Below are 21,605 nucleotides of genomic sequence, written 5' to 3' on the forward strand. Positions count from 1 at the left end.
GTCTCATGCTTTTTTTTTTTGGGGGGGGGGGGGGGGGGGTGCCTTAAGGGTAATTTTCTTACCTCTCCCCCCACCCCCTGTCTCCCAAAAAAACATGATCCTACAGCACTTTTTTGAAGCCACAGAAATGATCTTGCCCTGTCTTTTACGCTTTTTGATAAAAAAAAAAAAAAAATTATATAGCAGGTCTTACAATCCTTTACATTGCAAGATCATTAGAGGCACTATATGCAGTTCTAGTGTTGGTACTCAGAAAGCAGCCTCTTCTTTTTATAGGTTTCACATGCTAAAAAAAAAAAAGACCTTTTGTTTTGCAGACTGTGGCTGGTGAGATTAATATATATTTTACACACAAAAATCAAGATTAGATTAAACTGCTGAGATTGAAGGAGACTGTCTTACAATGTGCAGTAGAAAATGTGAGAGAAAGGAGGCTTCTAAGGGGGGGTGATCTTGATACTAAACTGAAGGCCTTATAGCCTTCCCAAGCTATGCTCAAAATTACACTGTTTTTCTAGTTGTACCATGGGACTCCAGTTTGACAACGAGGAATGATTTAAGCATGCAGATTTATGAAAGATTACTGACAAATAATATCAGTCATTTAAGTGAACATTAGATGTACGATATAATCATGATCTCAAAAGGGGCACCCTGTCAGACACAGCTTGCATTGCCAGGAGTATGGTGTCCTTTCATTGACCAGCGTTCCCTTCAGTCTTTGAGAGAGTCAATATCCTTACTTCTGCAGCTGCCCATCTTAGACAATCCCCATCATTTGAGTTGCGGGAGCAGCTTAGGCCTTCACTGCATTGCATTAGTACAGCAAGCAATAAGGCCATAATCAATACATTTACCTACCATGGATAACTAGGATATCTGCTTGTAATTTACCCATTTCAATTGAACGTATGATCATTCTTGCTGCAGATTACAGAGCAGTAGTGCAAGTCAGCCTTTGATTAAATTAATGAATGTTCACGGCGATCGTTTTCTGGTGGGTGAAATAATGTGGGTACATCAACAGTTTCGTTTTGGTGGCTGCAATGGTTCCTTTGCCCCTCCACCCCCACCCCCACATTGGACATATGTACTGTTTCACTTGAGACACTGATTTAATTAATCATAAGCAATTGGGAGAGTAACAAATAGTCGAGTGGTGGGGAACATTTGAGAGACTCGTCAGATCAAAAATCAAACACTAATCAAGCGTACATTATTTGATTTCTCATATAAGGAAAAGTGCCCTCAAGTTGAACCTTGGCTTTATAGGTAGAAGAAAAACAGATTAACTCAATGCAACTTTCCAAAGTTTATGGGAGCAATTACTGCAGCAGTTTTTGAAACCAGAAATTGATCTGCCTTTGAAACGACTAAAACCACTTTATTTGAAATAGCGAAACATTGGAGTAGTTTTTTTTTTTTTTTCCCTCAACTGTGATGGAAGTAAATGACCTCAACTGCAGTGCAATTCCACTAAGTAAATAAATAGCGTAAATGCTCTGCACCACTCACCTGTCTGAGGTATGGCAAAGAACAATAGTATGGTACAGGTGCAAAAAAGTTATGGCAGTAGTAGCTTTGAATTCAAAGTGTAGTTTTTCTGAAATTATTTTCTCCATTCTCTTCATGTCCGATGCTGTACATTTACATTGGCTGATACGAATTAGGTCATGGATGGACGGGATATTGCATTCCTGCTCAATAACTTGAGCAGCCAACTGAAAGCAGCAAACACCAATGCAGGATAAGTGTTTAGGCTTCACCTGGAACAGGATAAACATAGGAGGAGGATGGTTAAACCAACAAACAGTAAGATTACAAGGGCAACAAAAATAACAGCTTCACTTTTATTAGAGAAGGATTTTACAATTGTCTGCCACAAAATGCTAGCCTAGTTACAAGAAGCCAACACCACACCGCAAACAAAATTGGCAAGCATTTAAGACTGTTTTTCAGGGGCACAAGAAGTTAAAGAATCACCATGTGCCACATTTTAAAAATCTAGTACTGTGGCAACAGCATTCTTTGTGCAATTTAGTACTTTTAACAGCATCTATGAGCTAGTACGTAATAACTCGCAACACCTCCCATATATTGCTCTGATTAAGAGGGACTTATTAATTACTGCTGAAGCAGAGCAGGAAACAAAAAAAAAAAAAAAAAAAAAAAAAATGCAGTTCCATTTTAAGGATCATTGCCAGAAGGGATTTAAGAAGATTGGGTAACATACCTTCATGAGGGCCAAAAATCTGTCTAGAATGTTTATAGCAAGGACAAAAGTCTCGGTTTGGAAGCCAAAAAAGTGTGTTAAGGTCCACAAATCTTCAACTTTCGCATTTCGCAACCTTGGACAAATAGTTGTATCGTTCTACAGGAAAGAAATGCATTATATTAGCACCATACAGCTTTGAAGAAAAGAAAATCGTTACAGTGCACAAGGTACACATCGCAATACTTCCCAAACGTTTGTACTTTTATTTTGTGAAGTACAAAACATTAGATTGTATGAGACATACTCGCATGTCTTCTTATTCACAACACGTTTCTTATCTTAATTTGAAATTTTGCACTTTTACTCCACACATTGGCATTGCTCAGTTATGGTAGACAATTATTTAATGGTGTTACAAGTTACTTTTTCGTTACAACCATCACACTGTTCTGCAATCATCCTCCTAACCAACCAACTCGTAAGCCACCTTAGTGATCAGAATCTGGCTCTGAACCCACGTTTGCAACGCCACAATGCTCAGAGAACAATTTTCATGGCAGTCTTCGCTCAACACAGAGTTAAGTAATGTGCCAAACAACATGACTCCCATTTATGGAGGGGCTCGATTAACTTGGAGTACAGTGAATGAATATTCCCTTTATATTAACTATGCACAATCCATCTATAATTGAGCCAACCTGTACTCCTGATTTTGGAGTTCAATAAGAAGCAGAGCAATTCCAATGCTTCCATAACTATCTTTTGTGGGGCTAATTCATTGTATCTCACTCACGCAGGGTGAGTTCAGTTGGAGGAATTGCAGATAAACGCATGCTCACAGGCATAGCAAGCTGTGCTGTGAAGAACCTCTGTATATGTTCCTATGTAGACCCTAAAATTTATGGTTGATGTAACGTCTTAGATATGTTGCCTTTCTGCTACTTCAGAAAGTGTAAGAGTAGAGCCTGGGGTTAATTTTATCTCAACCCCTTCCCTGCCAGGGTTTATGTGCACTAATGTGCCAAACATTAACTAAGTTATAGCAGTAGGCAAAAGTGTAGGACACTTCCCATGCCAACTGAGGAACAAGTCACAAAAGTGTACTGGAACGAGTCACAAAAGCATATTTCAAATTACTGTAATAGTGTTAGTACATGAGTGGAGTTCCTGGAGGAGTTGAGACCCAACGCATAACTTTAGGTGTGGCTTGCACTGCATTTCCTCATAATGATAAGTAGATAAGCTAGTGTCAGACATATGATGTTGGCACAAACAGGTTGGAGCAGACCTTAAATTTTTCTTTTAATACCAACCTTGCGTAGCTGTACATAAACATTACATAACTTCAGAGAGATTGTGCAAATTATCTTCAAGCAGCTGTCAGCCATCACGTTACATACAATGAATAGCCCAAAAGTGAGCTGTGGATCAGGTGTTCCATAGCTATATTGATTGGCACATTTTCTATAAAATTCTTTGGCATGCATACTCAGATATACAAAGACTTGGGAACTTGGGTATGCCCCAAAATGGTGTGCCTACCCGACAGAGGCTTAAAGAAAAGAACTAGCTTTATTTTGCTTTCTTACTTCCCTTGCATGCGTGGCACATTATCAGAGAGAAACAGGCCTCCTACACAAAACAATCCTCGTAACACAAGCACCCTTGCACCACGGCACTAGAGTGTCTCAGTCGGTGCTAGGGAGCCACAAGTGCTGCACAGCGATGAGAGCTGAAGATTTAATAAGATATTCTCCTGTTCACACATCGCACCAACTTAGCTTGCTGCCATGGGTGGCGCAAACTTTTAATATGTCCCCATGTTTTTTTTACTTCTGCATTTAGGTCTAATTTTACAGAGCGCATCTAGTCAGTCAAAAAATCTTTATTCGGCAATTGCCATAAAAGTACAGATAAAATCACATATCCAAATGAGCGAGAAACAGAATAAAGAACATATTAAAAACACAGCTCAAAAGATATACATAAATTACATTGAAGAGTCCAAAATAGACTAATCCAAATTCCCCTTTCACGAATAGGAGAAAAAAATATATACAAAAAATAATTGCTACTACTTAGAAATATACAAAATTACAATAATTCTTATCAAAACGTTTACTAATATCAAAATATAATACCAAAAATTTTAAAATACCCTAAAATGATAGAAATCCTTACTCCATACGGAATAAGACTATCCTAAACCGCTTATGAAGTATAACATTTTAAACAAAACAAATTTTTAAAATGGCATAAATAAATTACAGAATGTTAATACCGGTTCCTAATAGCAATAGATGATCTAATAAAATGTAATACATGAATAAATTTAGATTTGTGACAGTTTCTCAACATATATCAAAGCTTCCTTATAATGGATGGGTCTTAATTTACATAAAATTGTTGAAATAAAAACATTTCTACGGGAAGCATAAAGAGAACAAAAAAGAAAAAAGTGGGAAGTACTCTGCTTCTGCGCATCTTGTCATTTAATTTAACTAGTCAGGTGAGTTTAGTGTTATTTGTGATCAGATGGTTTGGTGTTGGTTGGGAGGGGACGCAAGTCACTTTATCAGACGGGTCCTACTAGTTGCCAGTATCCCATGTATGAAATTGTATCTATAAAAAAAAAAGATATTGCTCTCCAAACATTAACTTGGCTGCTGTATTCTGATATATTCATATCTATTAGGTTCCAGTGATATCAAGTAATGCTTGAATCAATTTGCCCAATTAAGACAAGATATTTTCTAACCTGTATACTTTTCACATGTAGTATGCTACTCTGACCATAACCACTGCAGCATAAATTAACAGTCTCACTAGGACTATCCCAGAAGGCAGATACCTGCCGAATGGCCACATATCACTATACCAACAGCCCGTATCAATTCTAGGACAGCTCAGACCGGCAATGCAAAGGAACGTCACAGAAACCATCAGTAACGTGAGACCCCGATATTGTACTGATGAAGGTACAATATCCATATACGACTGCTAAGAAAGCACTGTGTGTACTTCCCAAACGTTTGTACTTTTATTTTGTGAAGTACAAAGCATTAGATTGTATGAGACATACTCGCATGTCTTCTTATTCACAACACGTTTCCTACCTTAATTTGAAATTTTGCACTTTTACTCCACACATTGGCATTGCTCAGTTATGGTAGACAATTATTTAATGGTGTTACAAGTTACTTTTTCGTTACAACCATCACACTGTTCTGCAATCATCCTCCTAACCAACCAACTCGTAAGCCACCTTAGTGATCAGAATCTGGCTCTGAACCCACGTTTGCAACGCCACAATGCTCAGAGAACAATTTTCATGGCAGTCTTCGCTCAACACAGAGTTAAGTAATGTGCCAAACAACATGCCTCCCATTTATGGAGGGGCTCGATTAACTTGGAGTACAGTGAATGAACATTCCCTTTATATTAACTATGCACAATCCATCTATAATTGAGCCAACTTCATACTGTTGAAGAACCTCACACAAAGCAAATTGGGGGAGGGGTGTTGGAGACACTGTTCACCTCGGAAGTAGATTCAATAAGGTTAAGCCCCTTCTCTCTAGGTTGGTACCGCGATTCCTGCTCCAGATGAAGATTTAACTGCTTGAGTAAGCGGAAGGTTTCATTAGTCTTCTGCTCCACAGCCTCCAAATCTTTCATTTTCTCCTAAATGGAAATTAACGTAATCTATGAATGCACATGAAGCAACAATGTGCTATATCAATAGACTGTATTCGTTTATGATATGGCCTGGAAAAGAAAAACGATTCACAAAGGAAATTAATCTGACATTTACCAAACGAATGAACTAACGCAAAGAATAATAATAGGCATGCATACTTACACAGAGGAATACATCAGGAACCCATACATAAACAGAATAAAGGAAAGAGGGCATCCAAACTAATAATTACAGATGCCCATGTACAGACCAGATATACAAGCACCAACTTAGAACATAAAAACAAATGAAGCAGAATACGTGTTTCACTGTAACAAACCTGAAATTCACAGTGAAAGCTAACTGACTGATCTTTGCTTCAAATTGGGTCTGGATATTTTCAACTGTGACTAACACCTGCACAAAGCAGGTGAAATGTCACACTCAAGCACTGTGCCAGAACGGAGAAGTGCAAATCAAAATGGACACCAATTCCAGAATGCCATTCGGTTACATGTAATCCGAGTAATTCAGAGCATGGAAAGACTGATGCCCATGGTAGCAATTGCTCTGGTTAAGAACTCCAGGGCCAAAAATAACTAAATGAATCAATAGGCTCATGTCCTGTGGGCAACTAAAATGCTATTATAAATAGATTACCTACTGGCGTTCCCCCGTAGGTGGTTTTAGTTAGAACCATGTTTCCCTGAAAAAAAGCGTTTTTTTGACTTGCCCATCTTTAGCAGTTTTTGTTGCACGTTCACAAAATATATATATTTTTTTTAAAAATGACCTGGTGTTTCTTGTAGCACATGGAAAGTTTAGGGGTGATCTGTCAAGTGAGGGCCGAGAGAAGTAAGTGTGTGTGTGTGTGTGTGTGTGGGGTGCAGTTTGACTTTTTTTTTTTTTTTTTTTTTTAAACCTCATGTTAATTCCCCATAGGACCTTTGAACACTACTACAGCCCGAATCACTGGACAGAATTACACCAAATTTGACAGAAAGGTAGCTTTTGGTATGCAGATTACACTTTCAGTAAATTGGTGTAAATCCATTCAGTAGTCATTGAGATATTAAAGGAAAAATAAATGTGTATATGTAGGGCCGCAGTGCTCCAACTTCACGAAAAATAAGAGCTTGCACACGGAGCTGCAGAGCTCTGACTGGCTGTCAACACTTAAAACCAGAAAGTGTTGGTGGCTATCTCCGGACTCTGCTTCAGAGGGGAAAAAAAAGTAAAATAAAATAAAGAAAAAAAAGAAAAAAAAAAAAAAAAAACACAGCATCATGAAGATGGGCAAATAAGCAGTGTGAGAAGCAAGAATAACTAAAGCAAAATCCAAGCAGGATGGGGAGGGTTAAGCAAAACAGTAACTATGGTGGAGGTGGTTTAGAAAATAAATTAACAACAAAAATGGAACACCAGAAGACCGGGAGTGCTTCAGGAACCAGCAGACTAGCGATGGCATGAGGGTGATCAAAACTGAGTGAGGGAGAAAAGAGGGTAGCAATCCGTGAGGGAAAGACAAAAAAATAAAATATAAACAGTATACAAGTGCTAAAAGCAACATCAAAATCTAGTTCTCTGAATCAGAGCGGCAGAAAGATAAGTCATCCACTCAGAAGCATAGTAAAGAAGCTATGCTCCAGGGGAGCAACAAACAAGATGAAAACAAAAGCCACTGAATATGCAGAAAGCAAATGAGTGGCAAGAACTTTAATCAACGGAAAGCAATGAACTAACCCAAAACAGGCCATCAACAACATACAGCTAAAACCTATTGGAAGCGGGGGCGTGGCCGGGCCACGAAACAAGATGGCCGCTTACTGCGAGAGCTCCGTGCCGATCCCGGATTGGCAACGGGGGCGAGAAGACAGCCGGACAACACACCGGGTCCGGTGTCCCTCCACCCCTACAACAGCGGCGACACGGAATCATGCCTGGGGACCCCGTAGGAGCGGAACGCAAGGCAGGAAACTCACGACTCGCCCCAGGCTGATAAGGCCTGGCAAAAGGGGCGGAGTCGCGTCTTCGGAAGACCGGGGACGGCGCGCCCGCAGCGGCAAGGAGCCAGCCGAACAGGCCGCAGGGACTGCGGGAGCCGTGACGACCCGCATCCATCTCCCTACAACGCCAACAAACATCCGCGGACCTTCGACCCCCCACAGGGAGACGCAGCAAAGGGGTGCGGCCCCTTCGACATCCGGGAGAGAAACCCGGCCAGAGAGGTAGGATCGAGTCTCTTCAAAATAAGAACGGTATCACTGAAGGCAGAGGCACGACTTCTCCCCTCTTTTCCATCACAGAGGGACAACAAAACCCTCCCGTTGGGATAATAAACCCTCGCCCCCCCCCCCCCCCTCCAGACAGCTAATACTAAGGAGGGCAGAGGGGCACGACAGGAGGCACGTGGAGGCGGAGAGGCGAGGGGGGTGAGCGACTGGAGGGGCATCGGAGATGAGGAGAGCCAGAGGGAGCCAAGAGAACAGAGATACAGGAGAAGGGAGAGGACTGGCACCAGTGTAAGAAATCCAAGCCTTCATCGCCCCTTATACTTACCGCGGGCTACTGACGGGGACAGCCGAAGAGCCACACATACCCCTGCTCAGATCAGTCAGATCAGATAGACGGCAAAAGACCTGGAGGAAAGTAAATCAGCCCCTTCCCTTCAATCTAGAGTGACAGGGCTAGAGCAACGCATGGGATCACTAGAGACGCAGATCAACACGTCTCCGGAGCGAGAACAAGACTTCCTCTACCTCAGGAGCAAACTAACGGACATGGAGGACAGGAGCCGGAGAGACAATATCCGCGTACTTGGGATCCCGGAAAACGAAGAAGGCTCGGATATGCAGGCTTTTCTGACCTCCACTCTTCCAAAAATGATTTCGTTGGACTTTGACCCGCCGCTAGAATTCCAACGGGCACACAGGATAGGCCCAAAACGCTCCGACAACTCCTCAAGGCCCCGCCCAATCATCGCATGCTTGCTGCGGCATAATCAAACCCGACAAATACTCCAAGTAGCACGCAACCACGGCCCTTTCCGAATAGACCAGCACGAGATCTGAATAACTGCTGATTACTCCAAGGAAACCAATGAACGTAGAAAGGCTTTCCTAGCCCTACGACCCCGGCTTCGCAAACTAGAGATGAAATACGGTCTCTTTGATCCTGCAAGAATGTGGGTTACCAAAAATGGAGTATCCAAGGACTTTTATAACCCCGACGAATTGAGACTCTTCCTTGACTCTTTCCAATCCCAGCCTATGGACTCTCTCAACACAGACAGTGAGCATGACATTGTAGGAGGCAGTGATAGTGACGAAACCCCCCACTCGGGAATGGAAAAGGCGAAGACGGCTCTACACGACACCGGAGCCAGTCATAGAGGTAGAGACATAGAGAGACTAACCAGATCATATGATGACAGGGGTCAGATTTTACACGCAGTAGTAACCCACACCCAACTATCGGAGAGAGACAAATCCCGCTCCCCTTTAAAGCCTACAACTGGATCTTCTTGAGAAGGTAACGCGACAAGACGACTTGTGGGACTATCGCTAGAGAGTCGAAAATAACAACTATAGACTCCGCGGAAGGATGAGTACCTTTCCAGATCATATGTGTATTACTATTGTAATTGTCTAAGACTGCTAGTATCAATGTTAAAACCAGATACATGAAAAATCTATGTTCTTTATGACTAGAGCCGAGGCCCTATAATGGAAAACTACCAGTAAATCGTTATTTGCCCTCAGTACACGACAGAGGGTGATTACTAGAACAGGGATCAGACCCCACCAACTCCCTGTATGTTGAATAAGGACCCGGTCCTGACCCTATAACCAGGTAACAAGGTAACAGGGTCATTAAACAGATAACAAAAGATAAACACTAACTAACTATCATGGAACTTGCCTTATATTCCACACACTACAAAATATCTCACGGTAGTAAACAACAAAGTATGTGAAATCTTCCTAATACACACCACACTCGACCAGCGCTGACATTAGAACCGTTTAGCCCCCATTATCACCCCAAGGGATGGGATTAGACCGCGTAAAGATAAATTAATTCCAATACAGGGACACACAACACGATATAACCTAAGACATATCAACTCTCCCATTACTTGACTTTATTTTATTCCACAATAAGAAAATGGAAAAAAAATAGAACACAAGGACATAATACAACATAATACCGCATAACAAAGCGACATAATATGACATCCTACACTGCCACACCACACCACATTGTAAATTATAAACTATTAGCTATTCCTTTCCCCGGATGTTCGTACCTACCCCCATCCTAATCATTATTACTATCTTAAACTATCATCTACAACAGAATGACTATGATGGTGGCACATACCAAGTAAGACCTTAGTAGGTCAGTATTATGATGTAATAATACACGGCAAGGAGTTTGTAATAGGATGAGATACGCATTATCCTCGCGTAACCCGGGGCTCAGCTACACCCATTACCTATCCTACGATTAATAGAGAGACGCTTGGCATAATGGCTCTTAACATGATAATGTGATAAGATACCAGGATATGTTATGTTGATCAACCTAATAGGTCATTGAAACGTTGTAAGACGAGACGAGGCAGTGTTATAGTGGAAAAGAAATGCTCAGGAAGTATTATATTATATTGTATATTGGTATCTTTATGTACCCTTACATAGGCGAGAACTGTAATACTCTGTTTGAGCTCTTTCCCCCCTCCTTCGCTCTGCCCCCCCCTGAAAGTAACGGGTCCCGCAAATGTGGAGTGGCGATACTAGTGCGTAAATCCCTCCCGGTCACTATCATTAAAACCTGGAATGATACGGAAGGAAGGTATATATTTGCTAAACTAAAACTAGGGGACACTTTTATTCGTGGGATCCATTTACGCACCAACCGGCCCAAAACGCCCATTCCTTCTACAGCTAAATCGCCTCTTGACAGAAATCGGAACTACTCGATACATAATCGGGGGAGACTGGAATCCATAATGGATAGGACAGGCCCTGTTGATATATGTAACAATCACGACAGAGCGCTTCTGACAGACCTGACCACCGACGTCGGTCTAGTGGATTGCTGGAGAATACAACACCCGAAAGATAAGGAATATACTTTCCTATCCACCGTCCATGGCACCCAATCGCGTCTGGATTATTTCTTAGTATCACACACTGGAATCCCTCATATACAAGACACCTGCATCCTAGACAGCGGGCTCTCAGATCACTCCCCAATACTAATCCGGATCCAGGTGGGACTCTCCTTCTCTGATCGAAAACCATGGCGATTGGCTGTACACAGATACCGCTCTCCCCAAGGGAAGGAACAATTAAAAGCTCATGTAGCTACATACATGGCCGAGAATACAGGCACTGTACCCTCAAAAAGGATCCTATCGGCGGCAGCAAAAGCAACCCTAAGAGGGAATATGATGCGAGACGCAGCACTGGCCAACAAAGACAGAATAGCCCGCCAAACCACCTTAGAGACCACGATACAGGACCTCACTAAACAATATATCGCCCAACCATCCCCTAGGCTGCGACACGCCCTAGAACAGGCCCGCATGGCACACAACGAACTCTATACATCTCAGGCGGAATACGCACTGCAAAAATTGCGAGGCCGCCATTACGAACAAGGGGAAAAAGCAGGTCGCCTCCTAGCGGAACAGCTCCGACAAAGAGAGGCAGCCTCTGCCATTGCGGCCATAACATCTTCTTCAGGAGCAGTGCTAACTCGCCCACAAGACATTGTAAACAAGTTCGCCAAGTACTACCGACATTTGTACACTCCTGAAACGACAGATCAAACACAAATGGAGATATTCCTTACCGCGGCCAATCTACCTCGTCTGTCTGAGGCAGGCAGGGCCCTCCTGGACGGCAACATAAGCAAAGAAGAGATAACCCAAGTTATAACAAACCTCCCCTACCATAAATCTCCAGGAGAAGACGGATTCCCTGCGGAATTCTATAAATGGGCTGGGGAGGAGGCAATAACCGCAGTACATGAAGCACTGACGGAAGCATGTCAAGAAGGCTCCCTGGGCGCTCTATCCAATAAAGCCACGATTGTCATCCTGCCTAAGCCAGGGAGAGACCCCCTTCTCTGTGGCAGTTACCGTCCTATCTCCCTTTTGAATGGGGATTTCAAACTCCTAGCCAGTGTTCTAGCAGCGCGGCTCCGCAAGGTGATACCATCATTGATTCACAATACCCAAGTAGGATTTGTACCAGGTTGTACCTCCAGAAATCATATGCGAACTCTTTGCCATACACTGTTAGAATCCATACAATTACCTGACGAAGCCCTAGCCCTGTCCCTAGACGCGGAGAAAGCATTTGACCGCATTGAGTGGTCCTACCTATTCACAACCATGAAGCATTTTGGCCTGGGGGAACAATTTATCTCTAAAGTACGTTTATTATATGACCACCCCACAGCACAGGTTAACTGTGGGGGCATCATGTCAGACCCATTCCCTATTGGAAGGGGCACACGCCAGGGATGCCCCTTGTCGCCACTTCTATTTCTATTGGCCATGGAACCCCTAGCTGCCACCATACGAAATTCTCACCAAATAAAAGGGATCCATATCACCGGGGGCATATCCAAAATCTATCTCTACGCAGACGACATTCTGTTAACAATGTCCGATCTAGAAACCTCGCTCCCAGCACTACTTTCCACTATAGAAGACTTCACATCCCTATCCGGATATCGGGTAAACTGGGATAAAAGCGAGGCACTACCATTATCCCGCATAACGACGAGGGCAGCGATACATGGCCTCCAATTCAAATGGACCCCGACCCGCCTTAAATATTTAGGAACGTTCATTAACCGAGGTCTAGAACATATGGTCAGGGACAACATAGACCCTATATCTAAAATGAAACAAGACTTTGCCAAATGGCCCCTACTAGGCCTGTCCATGTGGGGCAGGACACAGGCGGTCAGAATGGTCACCTTACCACCTTACCACGCTTCACATACGTGCTAGGCATGCTCCGCCTACAGATACCTCTTTCCTCACTCCGATTAATAGACGCATCCATAAGGGCCTTCGTCTGGGGCTCCTCACGCCCAAGACTGAAACCTGCAACAATACTGGCACGACAGCCCTACGGAGGATTAGGACTACCCTCGGTAGAACAATACTCTCTGGCCCTACAACTCTCACAGCTAATATATACACTTCCGGATATAGCCGATCCACCGCAATGGGTGATCACAGAGAAACTCCCATATGGACAGTATACGGAGATGGGAGGAACATACGCCGACCATGTTCCCTTAGCTAACCTCATCCTCAAGGCTACAAACACAGCATGGTGCAGAGCCCATTGACTACTAGGAGTACACCCCTCCCTGCATACTCAGGCTCCCATAGCAGGGAATAAAAGCATTAAAATAGGAGGGAAAATTCTCAGATGGCCCCAATGGTCCGAGGCAGGTATCCACAATATATCTCACATAATAGATGGATAGCTTCCGCACATTCGCCTCCGTCCAGGAAGAATTCGGTATCCAAAGTAACCAGGAGTGGCGATATCTACAGCTCAAACACTGTATGCGGAGTACATTAGGAAGCCCCCCCCCGTGGATGCTCAAAACCTCACCCATCGTCACCTATCTTCAAAAATGGGGCCGACAAAAAGGCGTCTTGGCTGGCCTCCATGCCGAATTAACTAACCACCTTTACTCTCAGCCTCTACTTGAACGACTACGCTTAAAGTGGCAGGACACACTAGAGATAACCTACACGGACGAAGAATAGCCAGACATACTAGAAGCCCTCGACAGGGGCGTACGTGAAGCACGCCTGAAATTTTGCCTATTTAAAATCCTTCAGGGGTGGTACTGGACCCCCGTTAAACTCTTCTGGGCAGGGTTGATACCGCACGCAAACTGTTGGAGATGCACAGAGCCATATTGTGACCAACTCCATATTCTATGCCACTGCCCAACAGTACAGTCATTATGGGACGCGGTACGCCTTGCCTTATCGGACTTCATACAGATACCAAAACCGACCCCACCAGCATTTATCATTCTACATGACATTCGCCCGTATCCCTCCCTATCACGGGCACATAAACTATTAATCCACACGGCGCTTGCCACAGCCAAAATATGCATACTCCAGCACTGGAGATCTAGCATTGCCCCCACACCCATAGAATGGATGACAGCCATGTATCAAACGGCTACCCATGAACGAGTGATTTATAACCTACAGGACCAAGCAGAACTATTTGCGGAGGTCTGGCGCCCATTCTTGAAGAGACCATGAAGCGGCTGGTGGATGACCAACGGATGACCAATGTTCAATTATCAATGATTAGGGAATATCAATTACCAATCACCCTCTGAGAATCCTAGACCCGGAAACATATATAATCTCCTACTGTCCCTTCTCTCTCTCCCTAGCTACGCTCTCCTCTCCCCTTTCTCTCTTTTTTCTCTCTCTCTATCAATCCACAGGCCTCCAATTTTGACATATGCCAGAAACCCTGAACTACCCAACATAATAATACAAGTCGCTTCCTAACACAAACAAGGACGGAGAAATCAACTCACATAAGACGTAGACACTCTCTAACCGACCTTACCATATCTAACATACATACTATCTACCCCTAGATAGTAACTTGCTACAGACGGAGAAGTACAGAACGATTTACTCTTCGGCCTGAACAAGCTAGTCTCAGGATACAAAGACCCCCTGCCTACCCTGAGTCTCTTCATATTACATCCCCCGCGATTACCCTTCCTCTCTCTCCCCCTTCTCTCCCACCCCCCATTTCAAATGACTATTTCATCTCTCCCCTATACCAAGATCAACCCCCCTCCCACACAACCCTATCCTCGCTCCTCCTTCCCTTACCACCCCCCCCACCTGTCTTCCTCTTTTCTTCAAAATAAGGGTACAAAACTCAACTATGCAACTGGGAATTTTTACTTGCCTGACAGTACATGCATATATGCTCACAATGGAAATAATTGTGGTAAAAGAACAAAAACAATGTTTTGAAAGCTAAACAGTTTGTTTATATGCTGTATGTACCGCCTTATATATTCTTAATAAAACTTTTGAAACTTAAAAAAAAAACAACAAAAAAAAACTATTGGAAAGGAGTCTGTTCGTGGCATAAGACGCTGCAGATTCACATGCTGTGCATTATCCTGCCGCCTAGTGTTGGGCTCGGAGTGTTACAAGTTGTTTTTCTTCGAAGAAATCTTTTCGAGTCACAAGACAGTGACTCCTCCCTTTCGCCTCCATTGCGCACGGACGTCGACTCCATCTTAGATTGTTTTCCCCGCAGAGGGTGAGGTAGGAGTTGTGAATATACTAAATGTGCCCATGCAATGGAGTAGTTACGTATGTACTTAATGTGTATTAAAGAATATTTACAATTTTCATTCAACTAAAAAAAAAAAAAAACAGCTACAGGCTACCGGGGAGGTGGGAGGGCGCATGTGAATCTGCAGCGTCTCATGTCACGAACAGATGTACACTGGGTAAGTGACATTTTCCGTTCGGTGGCATGTGTAGCTGCAGATGCACATGCTGTGCATAGACTACCAAGCAGTAATCTCCCCAAAATGCGGTGGTTCAGCCTGTAGGAGTTGAAGTTGTCTGAAATAATGTTCTTAATACAGCTTGTCCTACTGTGGCTTGTTGTGTTGCTAACAAATCTACACAGTAGTGCTTAGTAAATGTATGAGGTGTGGACCAGGTGGCTGCCTTACAAATTTCTGTCATGGGTATATTCCCAAGAAAAGCCATTGTGGCGCCCTTTTTCCTAGTGGAATGTGCTCTTGGTGTAATAGGTAATTCTCTTTTTGCTTTAATATAGCAAGTTTGAATACACTTAACTATCCATCTGGCGACGACTTGTTTGGATATAGGATTACCTGCACGAGGTTTTTGGAAGGCTACAAACAATTGTTTTTTTTTCCGAAATTGTTTCGTTCTGTCAATGTAATACATTAGTGCTCTTTTTATGTCTAATGTATGCAAGGCTTTTTCTGCTACTGAGTCTGGTTGCGGAAAGAAGAGTTCCACAGTTTGGTTTAAGTGGAATGGTGATAGGACCTTTGGTAAGAATTTTGGATTTGTACGGAGAACCACTTTATGATTATGTATTTGTATAAAGGGTTCTTGAATAGTGAATGCTTGTATTTTACTTACTCTTCTAAGTGATGTGATAGCTATTAGAAAGGCTACTTTCCAAGTCAGATACTGCATTTCACAAGAATGCATGGGTTCGAATGGGGGCCCATGAGTCGAGTTAATACAATATTAAGGTTCCACGAAGGTACTGGTGATGTCCTTGGGGGTATGATTCTTTTAAGTGCCTCCATAAATGCTTTAATGACTGGGATTCTAAAAAGTGATGTTGTATGCGTAATCTGCAGATATTGCAGTGAGATATATTTTAATGGAAGAGAATGCTAGATTAGACTTTTGTAAGTCTAATAAGTAGCTTACAATGTCCTTTGTGGAGGCAGGTAGTGGTTGGATTTGATTAGTGTGGCAGTAGCAAACACATCTTTTCCATTTGTTTGCGTAACAATGTCTTGTTGTAGGCTTTCTCGCTTGTTTAATGACTTCCGTACAATCTTGTGTAAGATTTAAATGTCCGAATTCTAAGACTTCAGGAGCCAGATTGCTAGATTGAGCGATGCTGGATTCGGGTGTCTGATAGGTTGTTTGTGTTGTGTTAACAGATCTGGTATGTTTGGTAATTTGATGTAGGGTACTGCAGATAAGTCCAACAGTGTTGTGTACCACGGTTGGCGAGCCCAGGTTGGTGCTATGAGTATTAGTTTGAGTTTGTTTTGACTTAGTTTGTTGACCAGATTAGGAATGAGTGGGAGAGGGGGAAAAGCGTAAGCAAATATCCCTGACCAACTGATCCATAGTGCAATGCCCTTGGATTGAGGGTGTGGGTACCTGGACGCAAAGGTTTGGCATTTTGCGGTTTCTTTTGTTGCAAATAGGTCTATGTTCGGTGTTCCCCACCGGAGGAAGTGATACTGTAGGATCTGGGGATGTATTTCCCATTTGTGAGTTTGCTGGTGATCCCGGCTGAGATTGTCGGCTAACTGATTCTGAATGTCTGGTATGTATTGTGCTATTAGGCGAATGTGGTTGTGAATTGCCCAATGCCAAATCGTTTGTGCTAAGAGACACAGTTGTAACGAGTGTGTGCCCCCTTGTTTGTTGAGATAATACATGTTGTCGGTTTTGACAAGGATGTGTTTGTGGGCTACAAGTGGTTGAAATGCTTTTAATGCTAGAAAAACCACTAGCAGTTCCAAATGATTTATGTTAAGTTGTTTTTGTTGATTGTCCCATTGACCCTGTATGCTGTGCTTGTTGAGGTGTGCTCCCCACCCCATCATGGAAGAATCTGTTGTGATAACAGCTTGAGGCACTGGGTCTTGGAATATCCGCCCTTTGTTTAAATTTATTGGGCTCCACCATTGAAGCGAGGAGTGTGTTTGGCGGTCTAACACTAGATCTTGAAGTTGACCCTGTGCTTGTGTCCATGGTTTTGCTAGGCACTGTTGTAAGGGCCGCATGTGTAATCATGCATTTGGGACAATGGCTATGCATGAAGACATCATGCCTAGAAGTTTCATTACAAACCTTACTGGGTAGTGTTGGTTTGGCTGTATGCTTGATGTTACATTTTGGAACGCTTGGACCCTTTGTGGACTTGGAGTGGCAATTGCCCTTTGTGTGTTGAGTGTTGCTCCCAAATATTGTTGTATTTGGGATGGTTGCAGATGTGATTTCTGGTAATTGATAGAAATTCTACACAAGCTGGGGTTGTCTATGACGTATTGCGTGTGAAGAAGACACTGTTGTTGAGTGTTGGTTTTTATTAGCCAGTTGTCTAAATATGGAAATACCTGCATGTGCTGTCTCCTTATGTGAGCGGTTACTACTGCTAGGTATTTTGTGAATATCCTTGGTGCGGTTATTCTGAACTGTAGCACTTTGAATTGATAGTGTACGCTGTGCATTACAAACCTTAAGTATTTTCTGTGAGAAGGATGGATGGGTATGTGGAAATACGCATCCTTGAGATCTAATGTTATCATGTATTCTTCCTTTTTTAATAAGGGAACCACGTCTTGAAGTGTTACGATGTGGAAGTGGTCTGATTTGATGAAGAGATTCACTGTTCTGAGATCTAAGATAGGTCTTAACGGTTTGTCCTTTTTTGGAATTAGGAAATATAGTGAGTATACGCCTGTTCCTTTCTTATGTTTGGGTACAAGCTCTATTGCTTGTTTTTGTATTAGTGCTTGGACCTCTATTTGCAATAGGTCTAAGTGTTGTTGGGACAGATTGTGTGTTTTTGGTGGCACATCTGGCAGGAATGTTGTGAATTCTATGCAATAACCATGTTGGATAATTGATAGGACCCATGCGTCTGTGGTAATATGTGTCCAGTCCTGATAATATGTGGTTAACACCCCCCCCCCGGTGTCAAGTGTTGGGGTTTTGTGACATTGAAGTCACTGTTTGGTCTGGCTTGGTTGCTTGGAACTTCCCTTTCCTCTTGGGAATTGTCCTCTACAGGAACCACAAAACCCTCCCCTTTGATATTATGCCTGATAGGTGGGTCTGGCTTGAGAGGTGGAAGGCTCTGATGTTTGTTGCCAAAAACCCCCTCTAAATTGTAGTTTCCTAAATGTGCCTCTGACTTGGTGGGGAATAGAGCACGCCCATGGCTTTGGGCGTGTCCGTGGCTTTTTTTTTTTTTTTAACTTCTCAATTGCAGTGTCAACTTCCAGCCCAAACAACTGTTCTGATTAAATGGCATGTTCAACACTGCTTGTTGAATCTCTGGCTTGAATCTCGAACTTCTGAACCATGCATGCTTGCAAATGGTTACTGCTGTGTTGACTGTTCGTGCTGCTGTGTCTGCAGAGTCTAGTGCGGACCTTATCTGGTGGTTAGATATGGCCTGTCCTCCTTCCACAACCTGTTGGGCATGTTTCTGGTGTTCCTTGGGCAAGTGCTGTATGATGTGTTGCATTTCGTCCCAGTGTGCCCTGTCGTAGTGAGCAAGAAGGGCTTGCGAATTTGCAATCCGCCATTGATTGGCTGCTTGGGCTGCCACTCGTTTGCCTGCTGCGTCAAACTTTGCTTTCTTTGTCAGGCAGTGGAGCGTCTCCTGATTGAGAGTTTGCTCTCTTTCTTGCCGTTCCTACAACCACTGAGTCCGGTGTAAGTTGTTGTGTTATGAACACCAGATCTGTTGGGGGAGGTTTGTATTTCTTCTCAACACTCGGCGTGATAGCCCTTCCCTTTACAGGCTCCTGGAAGACCTGTTTCGCGTGCTTGAGCAGGCCCGGGAGCATTGGCAGACTGATAGGAAGCGTGGGTGGATGCCAAGGTATTAAACAGGAAATCATCCGTCACTGGCTCTGTGTGCATTGCTACGTTGTGGAACGTAGCTGCTCTGGATAGTACCTGCGTATATGCAGTACTGTCTTCTGGAGGTGATGGCTTTGTTGAATAACAATCCGGACTGTTATCCGATACTGGTGCATCATAAGTCCCATGCATCAGCATCATCCGGTGTCATCCCAGTATGTGTGGGTGACTGCATTGTAGGTGTTCCCACTGGCGACAGTTGTAGTGAGTGCGGTGGGGATGGTTGTGGTGATACCCTTGGTTGTGGGGATTTGTCTCTAACCACCTTTGCCTTAGGCTGCATTTCTGTCTCCTGAAATGCAAGTTTCCTTTTAGATTTGAGTGGAGGTAAAGTTTGTATTTTTCCAGTCTCTTTCTGGATATGTAACCTCCTTTGTGTATGGTCTGGTTCTTCCATACTTAATTCCTGCTCAAATCTATGTCTTTCCTTCATTTGGCTGGAAAGTCCTTGCTCTTCTGTATAAGAGCTTCTTTTCGGCTCCGAAGCCGCTTTTTTCGGTACCGAGGTTTCAGATAGTCTTTTTTGGCTCCGAAGATATTTTCCTCACTTTGGGTGAATCGAACTCTGTGTCGAGATCGTTCGGTGCCGGAATCTCGACCGGAGTCGGAAGTCTTTGGCAATTCTCTGGCCTTTTTCTGTGCCGATGTTTGGTCACCTTCTTGTCGGTGGGTTAAGCCATGGCGTGCCGACGGTGGCGTCCCCATGGCCTTAAATGTCTTTGTGTGAGTTTTGGACGGGGCAGGTTTACTCACTGTTCGCTGCACCGTCGAGGGTCGTTCACTTTCGGATTCGATGTACCCAAAGTAGGGATGCATCTGTAAAGGTAGAAGATGGGATTTGAGAAAGTTGATTGTGAACCCTAGAGTGTGGAAAAGGTCTACTGTGGCTGGAGTATGACTGGCACTGCTAGATGGTACTGGCTTTAATGAGTCAATCACCAAAGTGAGGGAACACATGTACATATTGCCTTCTGAGAAACGCAGCAACCACAGCAAGACATTTTGTGAAGATCCTGGGAGCAGTCATGACCACGAATGGTAAGACTTTGAATTGATAAGGTTCCCCTGAAATGACAAATCTTACATATTTGCAGTGTGCCGAGTGAATTGAAATGTGAAAGTATGCATCCTTTAAATCTAGAGCAGTCATGAAGTCACAGTGTTATTGTAACAGGGGAATGACATCTTGGAGAGAGACCATATGGAAATGCTCTGAGAGAATGTATAGGCTGACTGGTCTGAGATCTAGAATTGGCCTTAGTGACCCATACTTCTTTGGTAAAAGGAAGTATAGGGAATATACTCCTAGACCTTCGTGTCAGGAGGGAACTGGTTCTATAGCCCCTTTGAGAAGAAGGTATTGAGCCTCTTCTTTTAGAAGAGCATGATTATCTTGTGAGAGCCTGTGAACACAAGGAGCAGTATGTGTAAGGGTAGACACGGGTTCTAGGCAGTAACCACACCAGATAATTGATATAACCCACTGGTCTGTGGTGATATCAGACCATTGTTGGAAAAACTGCATTCATCTTGTCCCTACTGGAGAGGTGCGAGTTTGTGGAAGGTAAAGGTAGTCACTGGCATGTATGTATTAGAGGCGGAGCCTCTGGAGTAGACATCTTACCGCTGCCTTTATTGCTTACATCTCTAAGAACCTTTATGGTAGAAATTAGTGCCTTGCTTAGTTTGTGAGGTAGAGGGTTCATTAGATGATTTGAAACCTCCCCTGAATTGTTGGTGACGGAAAATACCCCTTTGTGGTGTAGTGAGTAGGGAACCAATAGCCTTTGCTGTTTCTGAATTTTTTTTTTGTTTAGTTTTTCAAAAGGGGTATCCACCTCCTGATCATGTTCTTTGTCAAAAGGCATGTTTAGAACTGCCAGTTGGATTTCAGGTTTAAAACCTGAACATAAAAGCCAAACATGCCTTCTAATTATGATACTGGTGTTAATACCATGTGCAGCAGTATCAGCTGCATCAGTGGCACACCTATTGGCATTATTTGAAATAGTTTGGCCCTCAGAAACTATTTCTTGTCCCCTTTTGTGATGCACCTCTGTGAGATACTGGAGGAGCTCTTCCATTTCATCCCAGTGAGCCCTATCATAGCATGCTAGGAGTGCCTGTGAATTGGCAATACCCAATGACTGGCTGCTCGTGCAGCTACTCTTTCCTGCTGCATCTAGTGTTTTGCTTTCTTTGTTAGAGGGAGATGT

At 43.3% G+C, this 21,605-nt stretch overlaps 1 protein-coding gene across 1 annotated transcript in view; it reads right to left on the reverse strand.

Moving 5' to 3' along the window:
• Positions 1 to 21,605, reverse strand: part of CCNG2 (cyclin G2) — a 67,130-nt gene that overhangs the window by 38,610 nt on the left and 6,915 nt on the right. Inside the window, exons 2-4 of the mRNA XM_069236819.1 lie at positions 5,756 to 5,899; positions 2,234 to 2,371; positions 1,516 to 1,766 (exon numbers count right to left, since the gene is read on the reverse strand). Coding sequence (XP_069092920.1) covers positions 1,516 to 1,766; positions 2,234 to 2,371; positions 5,756 to 5,893 — 527 coding nt within the window. The 5' untranslated portion in view covers positions 5,894 to 5,899. The remainder of the gene's footprint in view (positions 1 to 1,515; positions 1,767 to 2,233; positions 2,372 to 5,755; positions 5,900 to 21,605) is intronic.

The sequence above is a fragment of the Pleurodeles waltl genome, chromosome 1_2, assembly GCF_031143425.1.
Source record: "Pleurodeles waltl isolate 20211129_DDA chromosome 1_2, aPleWal1.hap1.20221129, whole genome shotgun sequence".
Lineage (NCBI taxonomy): Eukaryota > Metazoa > Chordata > Amphibia > Caudata > Salamandridae > Pleurodeles > Pleurodeles waltl.